General features: G+C 41.4%; 1 protein-coding gene across 1 annotated transcript in view; it reads left to right on the top strand.

Annotated features, from left to right (window-relative positions):
* CD96 (CD96 molecule) overlaps positions 1–21,061 on the top strand; it is a gene marked incomplete at its 5' end in the record, with an annotated part of 90,908 nt that overhangs the window by 50,589 nt on the left and 19,258 nt on the right. Inside the window, 3 exons of the mRNA XM_081085991.1 lie at positions 1,563–1,655; positions 19,567–19,635; positions 20,454–20,537. Coding sequence (XP_080942117.1) covers positions 1,563–1,655; positions 19,567–19,635; positions 20,454–20,537 — 246 coding nt within the window. The remainder of the gene's footprint in view (positions 1–1,562; positions 1,656–19,566; positions 19,636–20,453; positions 20,538–21,061) is intronic.

Below are 21,061 nucleotides of genomic sequence, written 5' to 3'. Positions count from 1 at the left end.
TTGTAGGCACTGAATCATCCTCCACTTGCATGAAATACAAAAATACAAAGTGAGGAACAAAATAATTACTTCTCTGGAAGGGCATGCCCAATAAGTAATAAGGCCTTTGCAGGGTAAACTCTGAACACATCATAAAGCTCCTTAGGCTTCTTTAAGTTTGAGGAAGTGCACCCCAGGAGGTTTGGGGTGAGAAAGTGTTAGAAACAGCATGCACAAAGATCAAGCGCTCAGAGAGAGCATATCGTGTTTAGGAAACAGGGCTGAGCTACCACCTGCTGGATGGAGAATGTGATCTGAGAGAGATGTAAAAGATGACAGGCAGCATCAGGAAATGAAGTCAGTCGGGGATGTGATAGGGGCCAAATCATGATCAAATGTGCACATCATGCTAAGTGGTCCATCTTGTTTGGGATGGCAGGTGGAGAAGTTGGTCATTCTACTAACCTATTCATATACTCTCCATACAACTACCCTCTCCCAGCTCTGCAGAGATTAATAACAAGGAATCATGTGTGTGATAGCAAATCAGAGCCAGCTGTTAGTGCCACCTACAGCCAATAGCAGTAACAAAATTACCACCAAGAAAAATAAAACATAGATGCATCTAGATGACAATAAGAAATTCCTCCCAATATGCTGTGGTTTCAAGTGACATAATTTTAAAAATATATATTTTTCTCTTAAATTAAATTACAGAATAGAACCAAAGGTATAATTTGTAATCAAATATCCAAATGATTGACATCAGATATGTGGCACTATACCCAATGGCATTTTATCTAGAAAATTACAAAGTCGCCTAGCCTTGAATTCACTTGCCCATATGTAACCCACATATTCTTAAAGTCAGTAGATCCTTTTGGTATTTGTAAATTATTTTGTATTGTTAATAGGAATATTTTACAGTAAAATAATGGAGGCTTTAAGGAATTGACATGGATATATAATAAGTCAAATGACATATTCCAGCGTCTCTTTCATTAAACCCCCTCCCACACACAGAGAGGAAAGTACAGCCAAATAAAAATTTTGTGAAAGAAATAGGCATTTTAGAAAAAGCATAATCATACCATCAATCTTAAGTTCATTAGCGTTATATCCAGTCTGATAGTTGTATCATTGTTTCTACGCTTGCTGATAAAACAATTTTTATGGGTTTGTGGATTTGTGAACCATGTGGTTACTTTTTAAATACTTCAGATATTAGCTGCTGTGATTGCTTTACTAGGTCTTGGTTAAATGTACTTTCTCCGGAAAGCTTTCCTTGACCTCCCGATCTTGGTCGGTGCCCCTCCTTTGCCTCCCCCTGGCCCCCTTCACTTTGACTCTCACAGCATCAACACAGGCCTGGCTCCCCACCTATCCTCTAGCTGTATGCTTTTTAAAGACAGCCCCAGGCCTCTGTTATTTGCCATTTTGTACCACTGCCTTGCCTGTGAAAAGGCCTCAATAATGATTTGTTACATGAATAAACAAAGTTGGGGTGGGAGAGACTAAGTCAATACTTTATCTTTCTATTATAGTACTTTTATTCATGATAAATTTCTGCTTTGTCCTTTCAGGCTCAGTAAACCCTCCGACAGAACCTGCACTAGGTATTACAGAATCTACCCTTGGCACCCAACCTTCTCCAGCCAACGACGTATCTCCCACAGGTAAGAATATTTTCACACTGTTTTAATTTCCATGTCCTATTAATCCTTTAAGAAAGCATACTGATAAAGAAAAAAATTTCAAAACATGCGTGTCATTCATGAGCTTTTCTAATCTATGATATTTCAGATAAACATATAAGTACTATTCTCGAGGTTTCCAAGAGTTAGCACAACTTCCAAAGTCCTTCACTTAAAGTCCTAGGAAAACCAGGGTGAATAAATATTCAGTGAGAAATTAAATTTTGTATTATATTATTAAGTAGGTTAATAAATTGACAGCCCTCCTCCGTCTAAGTGGGATGTTTAAGAAATTGGTTGTAAACAGAGATTCTGTGGACCAGAGGTAGGTAGATAAAATTTTAAATTTAAATTTGTCCTGGTTCAAATTAATTTTGACCAAGTTGATTAGTTAGGACTATGAATTCAGCCTCACAGGGACATTATTAATAATGGAGATCAGGCTGGGTTACTGTTTCTACAGCAAAGAAATAACACTGACTTTCCGAAGCTGGCAAACAAATTATAAATTTCTATGTTCATGTCCTGTGTATTTAACAAAGAACTGTGGTGACTATCTCTAATACAAAAATATATATATTCTATGAAGAGTAGAAGTAAAGTTTTCATTCTTATTTAATTCAAGCTACTAATTTTAGCTCAAAATGAGAACTGAAAATGGAATGAAACAAAAGTGGTCAGTAGGGATGAACAATTCCTGCCTGTAGCCTTTGGCAGATAGCTTGCAGCCACTGTCACAGGTTGATACCTCTCAGAAAATAAAGAGCGAGGCAGAGTAAGTACTACCTGCAAATCAGAAAGTTTACATTCATGTGATTTTTTTCTAGTTCTTAAGGTTTTGTCATTTTCCTTTTAAAGTTTCTTTTTCTTTCACTTATAATTCATCATTCAGAAATAAGCCATTATAGATTTTGATATGCTTCATTTAACAAATATTAGCATATTCGAAATAATACTTTAAATCTGTACGGTACTCTGTGGGTGTCTATTGCTTCATAACAAATCACCCCAAAATTTAGCAACTTTTATAATACTAGAGGCCCAGTGAATGAAATTTGTGCATGGGGGTCAGGGGAAGCGGGTTCCCTCAGCCTGGCCTGCAACCTCTTGTAATCTGGGACCGCTGGCTCCTAACTGCTTGCCTGCCTGCCTGCCTGATTGCCTCTAACCACTCTGCCTGCCTACCTGATCACCTGCTTGCCTGACCACCCCTAACTGCCTCTACCTGCCTGCCTGATCACCCCTAAGCACTCGCCTGCCTGCCTCATCACCTCTAACCACTCTGCATGCCTGCTTCATCACCCCTACCCACTCTGCCTGCCTGCCTGATTGCCTGCCTGCCTGATAGCCCCTAACTGCTCACCTGCCTGCCTGATTGCCCCTAATCACCTCTGCCTAGGCTCCCACCACAGTGGCTTTTTCTGGAAGAAGAGGAGAATTAGGCTCCACTTGTTGAAGGGACTGTATCAAAGTATTTGTGAACAAATTAATACCACCATGTTCAGTCACTTAGAAAATGTTTGGACATAAAATACAATGTGGTGTGATCTTCTTTATTCTGATAGCCAGACAGAACAAGTGTTATCTTTCCCATTTTCCAGATGGGGACACTAAGATGCTGAGAGCATAAATGGTCACATGACTAGTAAGTGGCCAAGTTAGTATTCATACTAATGTCTTCTGATGCTAAATCTAGTTCTCACCACATTAGATATCATGTTTTCTCCAACTGGTCTAAACACTTCATGAAAACAAGGAGCATATTTGTTTTACATCCTAGCACATGTCTAGCACAGAGTAGGCCAGTAAAAAAATACTAGTTGAATAGATGAATGAATAAAAGAATTAATGAAAATAATGTACCTTCATTATGTAGCTATCATTAATAGACTCCATATTATTTTAAAACATGATCATTTGTTCCTGCCTTCTAAAAAGTTGCAGTGTACTTGGATAGAGATGACATGCATACATGGAAATGATAACTCAAAATCATAAAGTGAGAGGTGTTGCATCTTATAGGATTAAAATACACAAGGTGAGGTACAGACCAGTAAGTCTTAGGCTTTGAGCAAAGAAAGGTCCCTATGAGTTTATGGACTCAGATGTTACTTAAGAGAGATGAAATAAGGCAGGCAGGAAAGTGGTTAGGGATGATCAGGCAGGCAGGTGATTAAGGTAGACCTGATTCTTGAAATGTGTGTTGTATTGATTTGACTCGGTTGAGAGCTTGATAAACATTCTAAACAAAGAGAACAAACTGAGCAGTGGTTCATTGGCAAAAATGTTTGTGAGAATTTGAGAAAATGTTTGAAGCTAAGCTTGGGTCCGAGAGTGGGACTGTGTAGCAGAGAAGCACCGATGAATAATGGAAAATGCAGAATAAAGAGAGCCTTAAACCTCAGCCTAAGGATCCCAAATAATCTCCCTTAGGAAGTAGGTCAGGGACCCCATTGAACAATAATTCCTTTATTACATATTGATTGAGCATTTGGTGTGTACCAGATGCTCTTCTAAATGCTGGAAATACAACAATGAACAAAAGAGAAAGAAAACGGTGCTCTCATGACAGTTACATTCTTCCAATTAAGAACAGAAATGAATGTCTTCTAGCTGAGTTTCCTATGAGGTTGGTTGACGCATGCTGTCATGTGTTTCCATCCGACCAAGCACTATTCTTATTTCTGTGAAGAGAGGCAAGGAAAGGGAAAGGACGGTATTACCCTTAAGTCTACTGCTTACTGCAGCTCTAGTATTTGAGAAGGAAGGAGAACACACATAAATATATTTGTTAGAAAACAGAAAAATGCTACCTGTCTTCTGTCACACTATAATGATATAGTTGGGAAATTTCTGAAGATTTAAAGATCTCCTTAAAATAAGATCCTGCCATGTTGGACTGTTTTGTTTATTTTTTATTTATTTATTTATTTATTTATTTATTTATTTATTTATTTAATTTTTCCTTTTAAGTTTCAAGTGCGCATTTTTATGATACAAAATCTGTAGGTGCCCTGACCAGGAATTGAACCAGTGACCTTTTGGTGCATGGGATGATGCTCAACCAATTGAGCCACACCAGCCAGGGCAGGACTGTTTTAGATCCTTGTTTCTCACCAGTGTAGTTTTGTCCTCCAACCCCCCAGGGACATTTGGTAGTGTGGGGACATTTTTGATGACCACAGTGAGAAGGGGGGAGGGTGTTACTAGCATCTAATATGGAGAGGCCACAGGTGCTGTTAAATAGTGTACATTTTGTAGGACAGGATGTCTACAACCTCTACAACAAAGATTATCTGGTCCAAACATCAACAGTGCTGAGGCTGAGTAACCCTGTTTTAAATTAGGCTCTGATTTAAGAGTAGTTTTATTTGTTTGTTTGTTTTGCTTTATAAAATTTCAACCTCTGTCAAGATAGTAACAATAGATTATGTTTGGAACAATTCTGAGTCTGATTTTTATGTCCAAAAAAACCCCACATGTTAAATCAATGGCTGAATATATCTAAATAAAATTTATTTTCTTAGAATAATCTCTGAATTACAACTGGAAACCCAAATTTTGTCTTAGTAAGCTGTAAGGTAATGAGGACTAGCTGCCCCAAAAGCTGGTAGGATTCACCCTCCTGTGTTCCTTAAGAAAAGAAGTGAGCGAGATGGAACATGTCCTGGGAACCAACGTCAAAGGCTATGGTTTCATTTCAGATTCTAAGATGTAATGAACTACATAGTTCAATCATAATTATGAAGCTACATATTTTGCTGCAAACATCCAATTTGTATTTTCCCCTCAATGAAAGGATATTTTTTAAAACAAATGTTGACAAAAATGAAAAGAATATTCTTTAACTAGAGGAGACTGTGTAACTCATAACAAACTTCAAGAGCTACCCAGGGAAACATAGTTCAATTCAGCCTGAACTAATTGGTGTTTGCTGAGTCCCGGCTGCATTTTCTGTCCTCAAAAAAGGAAAAGACATGAGGCTGACAAGCTAAAGGGCCAGATGAAACATGCCCGAGTGCAGCAATCCGAGACAGCTGACAAATCCAGGGTGGGACAATACTGGCATAAATCAGGGGTTTCTCCTGCCCCAGGATCGCCCGCTCTCTGCCTTCTACAGATTATTTATTCAACAACAATTAAACATTGAGTGACTGCAGCGTGCCAGGCATTTCTGAGGTGCTGGGATATGGTGATAGACAAGACAGGCACGGCCAAGTTACACTGAGCTTATGCTCTAGCAGGACCTATGCCTAGCCTTCCATTTCACTGCCCACCAGGCCCCCGACCCTCCTCATTTTATGCCTGTGAAGAATCCTTTAACCTGATGATATTGATTTTAATATTAAGCCCTCTGTAAAAATTTAGCTGGTCCCCACAGTGTGAATATTTCCTCTCTTGGACACCTTGAATAACCATCAGCCAGGTCTCTAGGTGAATACACCTGATCCTTGGCAAGCGGGGGATCGGATACTGAGGGTACAGACTGAAAGAAGCAGCTGCCCAGGGGGTGCAACAAAACTACTAATTTATGAGCAAGTATGTCAGAAAGGGCGGCCGGGGGAGGGGGGACGGTTTAAATTGGAAACTGTGCCTTTGGATAAGGTGAGTCAAATACAAATCACAGGGGAAGCAGACCAGATCAGTTGTGTGCCTACATATTGGTTCTAAAGCTAAGAGGGGTTTTCAGGGAGAGCCTGTAAGGCAATGAGAAGACTCTGGTGATGTGTTGTGACAGCAACTTCAGACACCTTCCCTCGTCATGTCATGCCTGCCTTGGGGTGTCCAGATGCCTCCATTGCTGGCTGAGAGCTTTTGCCACTGTCAAAAGTAGCCAGGCACTGAGAAGTAAGGAAAATAAGTGAGTGCTGAGGGTGAGGGGATTGGAATTGGAGAAGTCTGCACAAGGAAGTCTGGAAGGAGATATGGCCCCAAATGGAAGAGAGATGAGAGACAGATATTCAGACAATAGTTTTGATAAATAAAATAAGGTGAATGCAGGATGTAAAAAGACAAGCGTGATGCGTGCTGGCAGTGCTTGGGGTGGGAGTGGCTGGAAGGTTGCTCAGCTGAGGTGGAACTAGATGAGGGTGAGCTTAAGTTAATGAACTATGGACTTGGCTGTGATCTGAACATCACCAAACAGTCACTGTGGCTTTTTGAATATGTGCATAATGTGAGTAAAACATAAGCTGATGTGTATGGTAAGTAGTAGCAACAAGAACAGGGAGCAGGAAGACCAAGGGATGTAGATTTTAAACAATTTAAAGGGATGATGGTCTGAACTAGAGTGGGTATAAGTAGAAATGGAGAGTACTGGAACAGGAGGCTCAGCAGAGTTGTCTGCCTAAATATGGGGGAGGGGGGATAAAAGGTTTTTAGAAGACTATCACACAAAGGCCTTCCAATTCTTGCCTTAATAATTACTGAAAGTGTTCTACCAACTGACATGATTGTATTAATAGTACCAAGCAATAATATTAACAGTATTTGTTAATATTCAACCTGAACTAATTGGTGTTTGCTGAGTCCCGGCTGTATTTTCTGTCCTCAGTGATTCTAATGGGTCTGATGCCATTCTAAAGTAGTAAATGTATTACTTCTTTTAATATTCTTAGCAACATTAATATAGGGTACTACAATTATCCCCATTTTACAGATAAAGATATTGAGGCACAGAGGTTAAATTACCCAGTCATTCCAAAAGTGGAAATACCAGGATGGAACCCAGACAGTCAGACTTCAGAGACTGATCATATGGTCTCTGAGAGCACATGATGGATGCTCAATAAATACCTTTAGACACTGAACAAATCCCTTCTGGTGTGAAGCTGGTAGAGCTGCTATGAAAAGGTCAACATGACAGCTGTGCCTCTATTAATCTTTCCTTTCTCTGGACCAGTGTTTTCTGGGAGTGAAGTTAACTTCCTCATTTGGAAATAAATCAGAGAAAAAGACCCTCCTCTTTTCGTTACCCCTGCTCTTCCCAACATTATCGCAATTTTTACTGCCCAGAGATATGTGCAAATTCCAAACAAAACTTCAATGCTCTCCCTTGAATTCCAAGAAAGACTTGTCATTATTCCCTTCTCATCACATTTCAACTGGGGCACATGTTACAGGTTGTTAAAGAATTTCTCTTTTTTTTCCAGATTTGTCACTGTAAGTCAAGGGTAGCCTTCTGGATGACTGGCTTACTTTGGATATTTGTTTATTTAGTTTTCCCCACTCAGAGTATGATGCCTCTGAGGAAAAGCTATGGACTACCTCTTTTTTCAGTTTATTTTGTAATTGTCCATAAATGTATCACATGATGTATGATGCACTCTGTCCTGCTTTCTATCCTCTTCCATCAAGAGAATCATGCAGTGCAGCCAGTGTTGCTCAGTGGTTGATCATCGACGAGGGCACATGCCCAGATTGCAGGAACAATCCCCAGTGTGGGACATGCAGGAGGTAGCTGATCAATGATTCTCTCTCATCATTGATGTTTCTATCTCTCTCCCTCTCTCTTCTTCTCTGAAATCAATAAATATCTATATACTAGAGGCCCAATGTATGAAATTTGTGCAAGGGGCTTGGTCTTCGCAGCTGCGATGGCTTGCCTCGGCCCGAGGCAACCGTGGCAGCTGCCGCTTAGTCTGGAAGATATAAAAGGCTAATATGCTATAGATATAAAAGGCTAATATATTAAGTGTCCACTGGTTGCTATGATGCACGCTGGCCACCAGAGGGCAGATGTTCAACACAGGAGTTGCCAAACTGCGGTCACTTGGCAGCACCATGGTTCTCTGGTGACGCACCCCAAAATCAGAGAGGAGGGAGCCTGATTCCTCATGGGGCCACGTGATTACACCTTCGGCTGTGGGTTATGTTGTTGCTGGGGCACTATTGGCCCCGAATCTGGTTTACTGCACACTTGAATTTGCGTTCCACACCTTGTATGACAACAACTTTGCAGAGTGCCCTCTCACACTCTGGGACCCCTCGGGGATGTCGGAGAGCCAGTTTCAGCCAGATCCCTGCAGGCCAGGCTGAGGGACCCCACCTTCCAGAGGGACCCCGCTCACTCCACAGATGCCAGGGAGGGACCTTGGCTACAGTGCGTGTCTGTCCCATCTCGCCCAGTCCTGCCCCGTTGGCCACCTTCTAATTAATTTCCTTTCAATGTGCATGAATCATGCATCAGGTCACTAATCCTATATAATAAAGAGATAATATGCAAATTGATCATCACACCCTCTCTCAAGATGGCCATCCCATATGGTCAAAGATGGCCCCCCATGTGATCAAACATGGCCACCCCCATGTGGTCACAAGATGGCCACCACAAAATGGCTGGCAGAGGAGGACAGTTGTGGGCAATCAGGCCAGCAGGGGAAGGCAGTTGGGGGGGATCAGACCTGTAGAGGAGGGCAGTTAGGGGTGGCCAGGCCAGCAGGGGAGGGCAGTTGGGGGAAATCAGGCTGGCAGGGGAGTGGTTAGGGGGTGATCAGGCCAGCAGGCAGAAGTGGTTAGGGGCAATCAGGCAGGCAATCAGGCGAGTGGTTGGGAGCCTGCACTCCCGGATTGTGAGAGGGATGTGGGATTGGGCCTAAACCTGCAGTTAGACATGCCCTGAGGGGTCCCAGATTGGAGAGGGTGCAGGCTGGGCTGAGGGACACCCCCCAGTTCACAAATTTCATGCACCAGGCCTCTAGCATATATTTTAAAGAGTCCTGCAAACCTTTTGTAGACCAGTATTCCAGCAACACACATTGTCACTAGTCATTCAGAAACATGTTTCCCTAAACACCCTGCCTCCAATGTGTAGACAGGGTCTTGTGCAGAGATTAGAATCTCATACTATACATCTGCTTTATGCTGGCCTGAAGGTCAACATCCACCTCATCCTGATATCAGGGGTTGATGAGGCTGACCTAAGTGTGTTTAGATGTAGTTGTTAGTCACTCTATACTCTTTTAAGTGCAATTCTCCAGTTAATGGTGGTATAGGTTTAAAGGCTTTTTGTGCTGCAGGTGAAGTAATTGATGTAGGTGTTGTAATTGATGGAGTACAATTAAGCATTTGTTGAGAAGATTAGGTGACTTGCCAATAGATGATATGTTGATGGAGTGGAAGGCGAAGTGAAAATATTACTATTTGAGAAAATAAGTTACATTTTCAGGTTCAATTTTACATAGGAATAATGTGAAGTCCTGGATAATTGAGTTTGACTAATCAGATCACTCAAGCAGTAATGGCCTGAATGTATAAATAACTTTTACCTTTGCAGTTAGTTAATAAATAAGATGGCCTGGCTAGGTTAGCAAAAACTAATTTTCTTTTTTTTCCATCATTCCCTGACCAAATGAGTTCTACTGAATAATTTCTTTCTGGCCTCAAAAAGACATTTCAGGCCAACTCCTTTGCTTTTTTTTTTTTTTGGTGATTTTTACATAATAAATGTTGTCTGGTCCCTTTCAGTCACAAGACCAGACCCCTATCAATAATTAAAAAGTCTTGTCAAATATAATGTCAAAACTTGCAAAGGTTAATTCAGTCCAGAACTTCTCTCCGTCCTCCCTTCCCAAGCCTGGGTCTGTCAGCTGTGGAAGCCTGGGACAGGAGGGTATGTGCTTTATGTCAGTGGAGGTGGAGGAGAGATGCCGGAGGTGTCTGTGATTTCCTGGCTTCTTCTTCTCCTCCACTCCTAGCAAATGGCTTGAACCCACGTTGGGGGATCATAAAGTAGAGAAAAAAGGGGAGAGGTAGGTAGGGAAAGACCTTCTTTGTCATGCTGTCTGTGATCTGATTTAGGTGCCTTCTGGATGGGGAGAATAAAAATGGTCATCTTGAACTCATGGGGCACTTTCCATATTTCTCAGAAATCTGTGACTGGCCTGTGGCTGCTGTCCCTTTGATACAGGTCATACCTCTCCTCCATTTTCTGCTTCTTCCCTTCCTGCAGCCCTTGAGTTTTTGGAAGCCTACCTCATTTGGGGGCTTCTTTGTTCCTCTTAGGTATTCTCACAGGGTGGGAATTTTTTGCATGGACTCCAGTTTTGTCTGGGGAAATAGGTTCCTTGGTCTTCTACTTAGGAAAAGTGCTCCTTTCCCTCAGCATGGTCATATCTCTCTTCTCTATGCCCATTTAGCACTGCTAGCCAAGCACTGGCTCTCAACATAGCCTTTTCAACCAGAGTCAGGCATTGGTTCCCTTTGTCCCATCCTCCAGGGCACACAGGCCAGGAGCTCTGAGGAGGCATCACATTTCCTAATTTCTCACTATACGACCAACCTACCAAGTCATAGTAATGAAAACAGTGTGGTGCTGGCATAAAAACAGATACATAGATCTTCAGCCAGTATGGCTCAGTGATTGAGCATCAACCCATGAACCAAGAGGTCACTGGTTCAATTCCTCTTCAGGGCACATGCCCATATTGTGGCTCCATCCCCAGGAGGGGTGTGCAGGAGGCAGCCAATTGGTGTTTCTCTCTCATCAATGTTTCTATATCTCTATATCTCTCCCTTCTTCTCTCCCTAAAAATATCAATAAAAATATATTAAAACAAAACAGACACATAGACCAATAGAATAGGATGAATAGAAAGGTCAGAAGTAAACCTTAGCATATTTAGTCAACTACTTTTCAACATGGGTGCCAAAAGTACACAACAGGAAATGATAGTCTCTTCTATAAATGGTTCTTGGAAAACTGGATAGTGACATGCAAAAGAATGAAATTGCACCCTTATCTTACAGCATACACACACATAAACACTCCAAACACTGCTGCTAGTCACCGCCTGCAGGGCCTGTTCGCCCACAATTGCCCTGCCACTGCCTGGCTCCCAGGTGCTGAGGGAGCCCGGTTGCGGGCCCACCCCCTGCCACCTCTGCTGCTCGTCCTGCGATCAGATTGGCAGGGCATCGGGCCCCTGCCCAGCTCCCTCAGTGCCTGGGAGCTTGACGGCGGTGGGGTGATTGTATCAACGGGTGATCAGCCCCTGCCTGGCAACCAGTGGCTTGCACTGGCCTTGGCCTGGCACCGCCCACTCACCTGCTTCATCATCTCGCCCTGGTCCTGCTCTCATCAGAGCCCAATGGGGCCTGCAGTACCTCCACTGCCACCCGCTGCCAGTGCAGCATTGCCAGTGCCTGTCATGTTCTGCGCCACCACCTGGTGGTCAGCACATGTCAGAGCAAGTGGTCGAACTCCAGCAGAACTCCCTGTCCAGGGGACAATTTGCATATTGGGCTTTTATTATGTAGGATTTCCCCCAGTTAACCCACCATGTATTTTCCTGTCTCTCCTCTAGCAGTGAGAGGACCGGTTACTGGAAAGATGGCTGTAGTCTGGATTAAGAGATTTGCTTCTGCTTTGATGTCATGAGGACCCAAGTAAAATTACCTCTTATAGAACATGCTTCTGTTTTCTCTATTCCACTCAGAACTGACTAGAGATGCCTTTTGACTTAATTGAATTACAATGATAATATTAAGGGGTAATGTTTAATTTTAGTGAGGAATTTTTTTAAGAGTAAAAATGGAAATGATAAAAGGTTTTAAGCCCTCTTACCTAACTTCATGGTAGTGTATGAAATAATATAAACATGATATTTTGTATGAAGGGTTTTCTCCTAAACCACTCGCCTGAAAACAACTTATTATAATGTAATAAGATTTGCTAATAAGATTTAAAACACTAAACACTCAAACTGGAGAATACATAAGCAATCAACAAACAACTACTTGTATACATACTAAGTTATAATATAGAACCAACTATTAAATGTTGACGAGACTTTGCTGTGTTGTGAAGAATAAAATTAACTTTGATACTTAAATATGTGACCAATATGCATTTATTTTTACCTATTTCAGTATTTACTGCCAGTCTCTTTATTATCATTCCATCACTGAAGGTTTTATTTTGATTGCAGTATTTATTTATTTAGTGGGTCCTTTAAAGACTTTTTTAAAATTTATCTTTACTGTTAAAAGTATTACAGATGTCACCTTTTAATTAGGTAACTTTTTTCAAGAAAAGTATTTTTTGAGTTCTTGTTTATATGAGAATGTTACTGTGTTTACTTTCTTTTTATCAATTGGTTAACATTTTAAATTTATATTAATTTTAAGTCTTTACCTCATCACTATTTTCTTCTATTATATCTTCAGATTTTGCTTCTGAAACTTGTCTTCAGTTGCACTTTTTAAAATCTTATCTATGTTCTCCATCTTCCATGATAGTAATCAGTAATTTTCATCTTAATCAATGAGCCCTTTAAAGACTTGGCTAAGAGTAATACAAAATACAATTTTTTTTAAATTCTCTAGTTGATGTCAGGAGATAGATATGTTCTCTTATAGTTACGGAGGTTCCTGGTCAGACTTTAAGAAGGAATTTCATTTAAAAACAATAAAAAGCTGAGGAATAAGCAGTGTTGCTACCACCATGTACCCTACTTAGATCACTGTCCTACTGAAGCTATGGGTGTGAATGGAGACATGTTATACCCCACAATATCACACAGAACAAGCACTCCTTGAAGATTTGTTAAGGCCCACCAGGAATGGACAGGTACACACATTGCTATCACTAAACCACACATGTGAGATTGCCCTCAGGGCCTTTGACTTGCTGTGGCCTGCAAACTACCACCACCCCCCTCTCTTGCCCCAATTCTTTCGCTACTTTTTCAGGGAAGCATTACTGGAACTCTGAATCAGCCCTCCCTCTTTCGTGTGTTCTCATATTTGGATTGATTTTCTGGTTGATGTCCATATCCTCCATGAACTTAAACTCCAGTGCAAAGCACAATGCTTGGAAGATAGAGTCTCCCAAATGCTGGTTGAATATATGAAAGAATGTTTGCCGTGAGTCATAAGAGGTAACAATGTGGATATTGTTAGAGGTCAACTCATATAAGGCCAAGGGGCCTGGCCTGGCTGTTGTGACACAGTAGTTGAGCATCGACCCATGAACCAGAGGTCATGGTTTGATTGCCAGTCTTAGTACATGCCTGGGTTACGGCTTGATCCCCAGTAACAGGTGTGCAGGGGACAGCCCATTGATGATTCTCTCTTACCATTGATGTTTCTATCTCTCTCGCCCTCTCCCTTCCTCTCTCTGAAATCAATAAAAACATTTAAAAAAATTAAAAGGCCACAGTCCTTAACCTTAAGTCATGGTGTAAAGCCGAGGGGAGTGAGTGGGATTTAATTTATCTAGGAAACTGGCGAGTTCTCTAAGTGACGTCGCTCTGCCTTCTATATGATGAACAAGGTCTCGTAGTAAAGGAGCACTCTTTCAATAACCTGTGCAACCTGGTTCAGAGCCTCAGGACAAGACCCAATCAAAATCCAGCTAGAGACCAATAAGACTGAAATGGCCTTTGGCTTCCTCAGGATAGTGATGGGGTGTCATTGACCCTTTTGTTCCTAGCAGCTTATTGGCAATATTCAGCCCTCAGCAAACTCCACAGGCCTGCTTGTGAGAGGAAGCATAGAGCAGCAATGATATCTAAGCCAGGCAAGGGGTACAGTGACATGAAGATCAAGGCAGCATGCACATGTTCCTCCTCCCACGTGGTCCACAAACAACATGTTACATGGAGCTGAATAAGTTCTCCTTCTTTTACAGCAAACCCACAGTAAGCAAGGATTTTTGTCACATTATTTTCTGACCTCAAGAAAAGATCATTTAATCAATCAGTTTAATACAAATGAAATTCCCAGTCAAGTTATCATACTTCGTCAGGGTTACAATGATTCTGCCAGAATTAAATCATATGGAACTATTCAGTGCCACTCAGTGTGGGCAATCGAACTTCCTAGGGAAAATGTCGGTTGCTTTTAAGTAAAAGGTATTTTAAAAGGTAGCCTGAGATGTCTAGGTAATAGTAGTGTAGCTTACAAATAAATGCAATGTTCTCTGATGATTTCCTAGTTCTTTTTCTTTGTCTTTATTATCACCACTAGAGGTCCAGTACATGAGATTCTTGCCTTTTGCGGGGGGGGGGGGGGGGGGGCGGGGGAGGGCGGCGGGGAGGGGGGCAGGTTCCTCAGCCTCAGCCTACAACCTTTCACAGTTTGGGAGCCCTCGAGGGATATCTGACTGATGGGCAATTGGACATCTTTAGCGCTTCTGTGGAGGCAGGAGAGGCTGCCACCACTGCTGCACTCGCCAGCTGTGAGCCTAGCTTCTGGGCTTCTGGCTGAGTGGCGGTCCCCCTGTGAGAGCGCACTGACCACCAGGGAGCAGCTTCTGCGTTGAGTGTCTGCCCCCTGGTGGTCAGTGCACGTCATAGCAACTGGTCATTCCACAGTTCGGTCAATTTGCATATTACCCTTTTATTATATAGGATTGGTACTACATTACCCCTGTTAAAACGATTCCTTTTGTTTTCACTTACTAAGTCAGTGAATTCTATGGAGGTCAGTTCTCAGGTTAAGAGAGAGGGAGGAGGAGAGGGAGGAAGAATGAATGAATGAATGAATGAATGAATGAATGAATAATGCTGACCCATGGGGGGGGAGTTAGGGGCCATAGACTCTCAGTGAAAGTCTCACATAAGTAATGGGGTCCCAGAGTAAAGATCATTTTCATTATCCTTCTGAAAATTGTTCAGAACATGAATAGAGTCTTATTTGTCCCCTCCCCTTCTCCTTCCCCTTTTCATCCTTTCTTCCTCTATTAATTAGGAGGAGCACATCATATCTCAATAATTCACAGTATCTAATGATTATTTATGGCTAGTCATTGCTTTCTTCTATGCATTTTTTTACTTCCCCTTGCTCCCAAAATGACATAACTTAAAAAGTACATAACAATACAAAATTTTAAAAATAGGTAGCTGAAGAAATTGCTACAGAGGGGCAAAGATAAAGCCGTCTCAGTGACAGAAATAAAATTTAAATTAACTCTGTGATCCATAGGTTCATAAAATTATAACCAAGGAGAAGCATAGCTGCTCTTTATATAGACTCTGCTGGGCACTCCTCTTTGATGAGTGGGGGAGTCAGCGAGCTAGAAGTTACAATTACTACACAAGAATCTGAACTACTGGGGCTCAGTGAATTGAAAGAGGAGATGTAGGTAACTGCCAGTAGAAATTACTTCCCCATCATAGAGCTAATGCCCCTGAAAGCTGCCACTCTCTTCACCCCTGCCAATTACCCAGTTACGATGCAGTCTTTCGGGATGTAGTTCTTGACTCGGGTCAGCCTGGGGAAGGAGAGATGAGTTGCCTCGAATGGACCTCCTAGAAAGAACAAGGGCAATGGGCAATTGTAAAACTCATCAGGAGATTCAAGTCTCCTGTCGGTGGGACATGCTTGCATTTTCAACACCTGCGCTAAACTGTGGATGCCCTAGTTTGTGGCTTCTGATATTGCATTTCAACACTTAAAGTGTGAGGCACTTTTCTAAGAACTTGATAGGAATGACTCTCAACCTTTGTGATCACCCTACCGGAGAAGTATTATTTTACAAGTGAGGAATTGAAGGAGGAGAGAAAAAAAATCAATAGACTTCCCCAAGATCATACATCTAACTTAGAACTAAGCCAGGACTCAACCCAGAGAGTCTTGCTCTGGAATTCAAGCTTTTAATACAAAATTTGCAATGTTTTTGCAAGCCTTCAAGTGCTTTGCAAATCTGTCTCCTAGACTCTGTATACAGGTTGATGGGCCTGATGCAGTGGCTTTCTAGCAGTTGAGAGCTATATGGACACTGTCTTCTTGGCAGTGTTGGACATCACTGACCCAGCAACTGGCACATAGTGTTCGCTAACAGATAATTGCTAAATTGTACTGACTTGCCCTGCTTCTGGACACCTCAGTCACCTTGGCTTCTCTCTCACCACATACTCTCTTCCTGCCTCTCGGGACCCTCCTTTTCAATCTTCTTTTCTTCTGCCAGTCCCTTATACAAAAGGAGTATTCATTGTTCCCTATTAGACCCATTTTCCTCCCTGGACCTTCCCTCCCTGGTACTCACACCTATTTCAATTATTGTCCACAGGCTAGTGTCTCACAAATACTATTTGCATCTCAGTTTCACAGTTAAGATTCAAACTCATGTGGTCAGACTTCTGCTGGAATTTAATGTCTCATCTGCACTCAAAATAAATGTGTCCAAAATTTAATTTGTCTTCGTGTCTCTGGCCACTTCCCAAACTGCTTCTTCTCTGTTTATTTCCTCAGTTAATATTAGCGGGAGCCAAAAAGCTGCCCAAGACAGAAATCTTGGACTTATTTTGACTTCTATCTCTTCTTTACTTCCTATGTCCAATCATTAACCATGCTCTGTTGAGCCTTCACTGTATAGTTCAGGCTACCACTGACTTACCCTTAAGGTTAGAGCATTTTGTACGTTCTAGTTGAATGTCAATTCTTCCATGGGCCTTTGGAATATAGCTTTTTCTTTAATTTCCATCCTTATCTCTTTTAAAAAATAATAATAATTATTATTTATTTACAGAGAGAAAAGACAAAAAGAGAGAGGGGGGAACATCACATTGATGTGAGAGAGAAATATTGATTGATTGCCTCTTACACTCACCCTGGCAGGGGGTCAAAACCCACACCTAGGTATGTGCCCCAACAGGGAATTAAACTGGACAACCCTCAACCAACTGAGCCACACCTGCCAGGGCTCCATCTGCATCTCTTTACTGTGCTCAAAGTATCTTCAACATATTCAGCTGGCTTCAGTCCTCTCCTACCTTTCTGTTCACACTGCATGGAATATTTTTCTCCTTGCTTCTCCTCTTTCTTCCCCTAACTCCCAGATTTTCTTAATGAATATCTGTCATCCTGCAGGCTAGTTGCTATGTCACTACTTCCAGAAAGCCTTCCTGAGTTCCCACTTCTGTTGTTATGTTTCCCTCGTCGGAATCCCATGGTACACTGCATTTTCTCCACGTCAGATAGCTCTATCACCTTGAACTGCAAATAGGATTTTACTGTTTGCAAGGGAAGGGAAGCAAACTGCAGTAACAACAAATTCCAAACTTTTCTTTTGTTCATTTATACTTGATAAAGTATAAGTCCATTTATCATTAATAGCCGATGAAGGGCCAAGCCAGCGGCTGGGTGCTCTGTCCCACAGTCATTCAAGAGCCCAGGCTGCCGGCAGCTCTGTCTCCTTTAAGTTATGCCTTCTAAGTCTCCCTGCCCCATAAGAGCTAAATAGCACCCGAGGAAAGCTCACGCAGGATCATGTGTGGGAGGCTTTATAGGTCAGGCCTTGAAACGGCAATCATCACTCACAGTCCATTGGCTCGGACTCAATACAAGACCACACTTAACCACACAGGAGACTAGGAATTCTACTCACTGTATCTGTGCCAGAAAGAAGAGGGCTGGCTTCGGTGATCAGCCAGTGGTCTTCCACACTGACCTTTATTCTCTCTAAACTGCGTTCCATGAGGGCAGAGGCAAGTTCCTCTTTATTTCATCCCCTATTCTATGCACTCAATAAGTATTTGTTGCAGAAATAAAGTTATTCATATCTGGTCTTTAAAACATTTTTTTCTGCCTATTTTCAGGCTGGCTGCCAATTTTAGTTGCTCATACAGCATGATCTGAGGCAGTTCCTAACACACCTGGGGTTTAGCATATCTTTGATGTTCATTGGTAGGCTGCATTGCAAAACGATTGTGGTTGATCATGTCTATAGCTGAACTCATAGATGCATAAACCACAATGCCAATTTATTTATTTATCCTACGTATATTCTTCAGAGATTTGATTACCCATGCCTTTCTATCTGAGGCATACCCTTTCCCAGAATTGAGGTACCTGGGAATCTGGGGTGCCACTCACTGCCTCTAAAGGTAGAGGGGTCATGAGCATGCTGGCTGTCAGAACGTAAGGATCTTTTTTGAGAAGAGTGAAAACATTATACAATATTCTTTGTATCAAGGCTGGGAGAAATTTATTTTTAATTACCATAAAGGGAATAGCTGGGTTTTTCTTAAAAATTGACTGACTATATGATGTTCATTGATGGCATAGCATATACTGTATTTCTTAGCATTGTTACTAGAAAGTTCTGACCAAATGGGGGGCACACAGCAACCAAAAGTATATGACATCAAGAAGTGCATTTTTATACTATCTCTACTCAGGCTTCAATGGAACTCTACCTTTCCTAACTATATTTTCCTTACTCTTATTTTTCCTTTCCACTTCTTTTATCTTTTTGCATTGCATATTTATGTAAGCCACCTAAATAATGTTTTGGAACAGAAGAAAAATGCACATAAATAAAATATATTGAAAATTTGTCTTTCCAAGAAACATGTTTTCAATGAGTGTGGTTAGGTATTTTTCTTCTTTAATCTAATTTGCTTCATCTGAAGAGATATATTCAAATGAATATGAACTAGTCTTTCATTTTAGGGGGAAGAGAGAGGGAAGGAGAATGGGAAATGATGGATTATAAAAGATAGAGGTGACTCTGAATGATAGGAATTAATGTAAATACAAAACCCTATTTACTATGTTAAAATGTTATACACAGTTGTGATGATTCACTATAAGTTCCATGAGGGTCAGAGCCTTGTCTTTATTTTTATTTCCATGTAGGATAGAGTCTGTCAGACAGTCGAGACTGTAACAATATATTTTGAAAGTATGAATGTAATGCACTTGGCGTTAGGAGATTGGGTTAGTATCAAATAAATGATGTTGAATATTCAGTGTGTAACCATAAGCATGTACCTTTTGGACTCAATTTTATCATTTATAAAACGAAGTGAATACCCTGTATTCACTGAGATTCTTTCCAGCTGTAATATCCCATGCTCTGCATGCCACCCTTGTTCATCATAGAGGCAGAGTTAAACATGTGAATGTGAATATCTATGACAATTTGGAAAATTTGTTTTTGAACTAGGATATCTAGCTACGTCTTCAATGGCTCCTGTAGATGTGAGCACCCTGACTCCGAACAACACACCTCAAAGTGAGTATAGCAAGGCTTTCCAAAAATGATTCAAAAGAGACAACAGGCTCACAGTGTTACTACAGACATGATAATGTGGAGGTTTGGACAAAAGGCTATATTTCCTCATTTGATGGTGACATTTTGGGTTTGAGTTGCTTGTTGTAATTTGTAACCTGGTCACTATATATTGATATGACAATCGCTATAATTTTAAAAATAAGGGTTAGTGATTATTATTATACTACTAGAGGTCCAGTGCACAAAATTTGTGCATGGGGGGTCCCCTCAGCCCGGCCTGTACCCTCTTGCAATCTGGGACCGCTGGATCCTAACCACTTGCCTGCCTGCCTGCCTGATCGCCCCTAACTACTCACCTGCCTGCCTGATTGCCCCTAACCACTCTTCCTGCCTGCCTGATCATCCCTAACCGCCTTTGCCTTGGCCCCCACCACCACGGCTTCATCAGGAAGGATGTCGGAATGACGTCCAGAAGATCATTTGGCTGTCCAGTCTAATTAGCATATTATGCTTTTATTATTATAGATACCTTTTATTTGTCATGCGATTTTAAGATAATATTTAAGTAGTCTTGACAGCACTTCTAGTCATCTGAGTTGGTTACAAGAACAGAAAAAGAAAGTAAATTATGACTAGTTGGCATTAAACACAAGCTGCAGAACTTTCCCTCAATATGCCAGCTAGTGTTACTGCATAGGGAAGCATATTTCAATTTTCAGATTTCCCCAAAGTCACATAGATTAAAAATTCAGCACATCACAGCAAAGTTAAATTACATCTTTATAAAAAGCTTGTATTCTGGAAATTTTGTCTTACAGCAAGCAATTCCAGTGTGACTACCCAAGGCTTCAACTACTCCTGGACCTCCAGTGGGAAAGACATCAAAAACTGTAAGTATAACCATGAGTCCCTTTTAGTCCTCCGGGCCCCATTCATTCTTCCAACACACAAATTGAGTGACTCCTATGTGGTTTGTTCATAATATTAGCAAAGAATTATAAGGCATCTACCATATTTGAAGCATTAATGTTGGAGCTGGGCAGACATCTGTGAATAGGCAGATCTAAGTTCCAAATCCTGGTTGAGGAAAGACAGACAAATGATGATGAGTGAGATAGAAAATATAAAGCAGCAAAGGGGGACAGTGAGAAGAAAGGGTCAGAGTGAGTTCCTATTTTAAATAGAGTAAAGCTTTTCAATACCTTAAATTTAAGGTGACATCTGATTAGAGATATAAGTAATGGAGGTAGAAGTGCAAGCTTTTAGTATATCTATAGAAAAAGCATCCTAGCAGAATCCATACTATCACTAAAAACGAAAGAGGGAGCCCAGGTGAGGCACAGAAATGATTTTTTACTTTTAATCTGGCCACCTAGCACCTGCAGGGTCTGCAGCCACTGTGTAGCAGGAATTGACAAAGATCACT

Source organism: Myotis nattereri (genome assembly GCF_964212035.1).
Source record: "Myotis nattereri genome assembly, chromosome: 3".
Lineage (NCBI taxonomy): Eukaryota > Metazoa > Chordata > Mammalia > Chiroptera > Vespertilionidae > Myotis > Myotis nattereri.
Note: the sequence above shows the minus strand (reverse complement) of the source record. Positions and strands in the feature narration are given on the sequence as shown.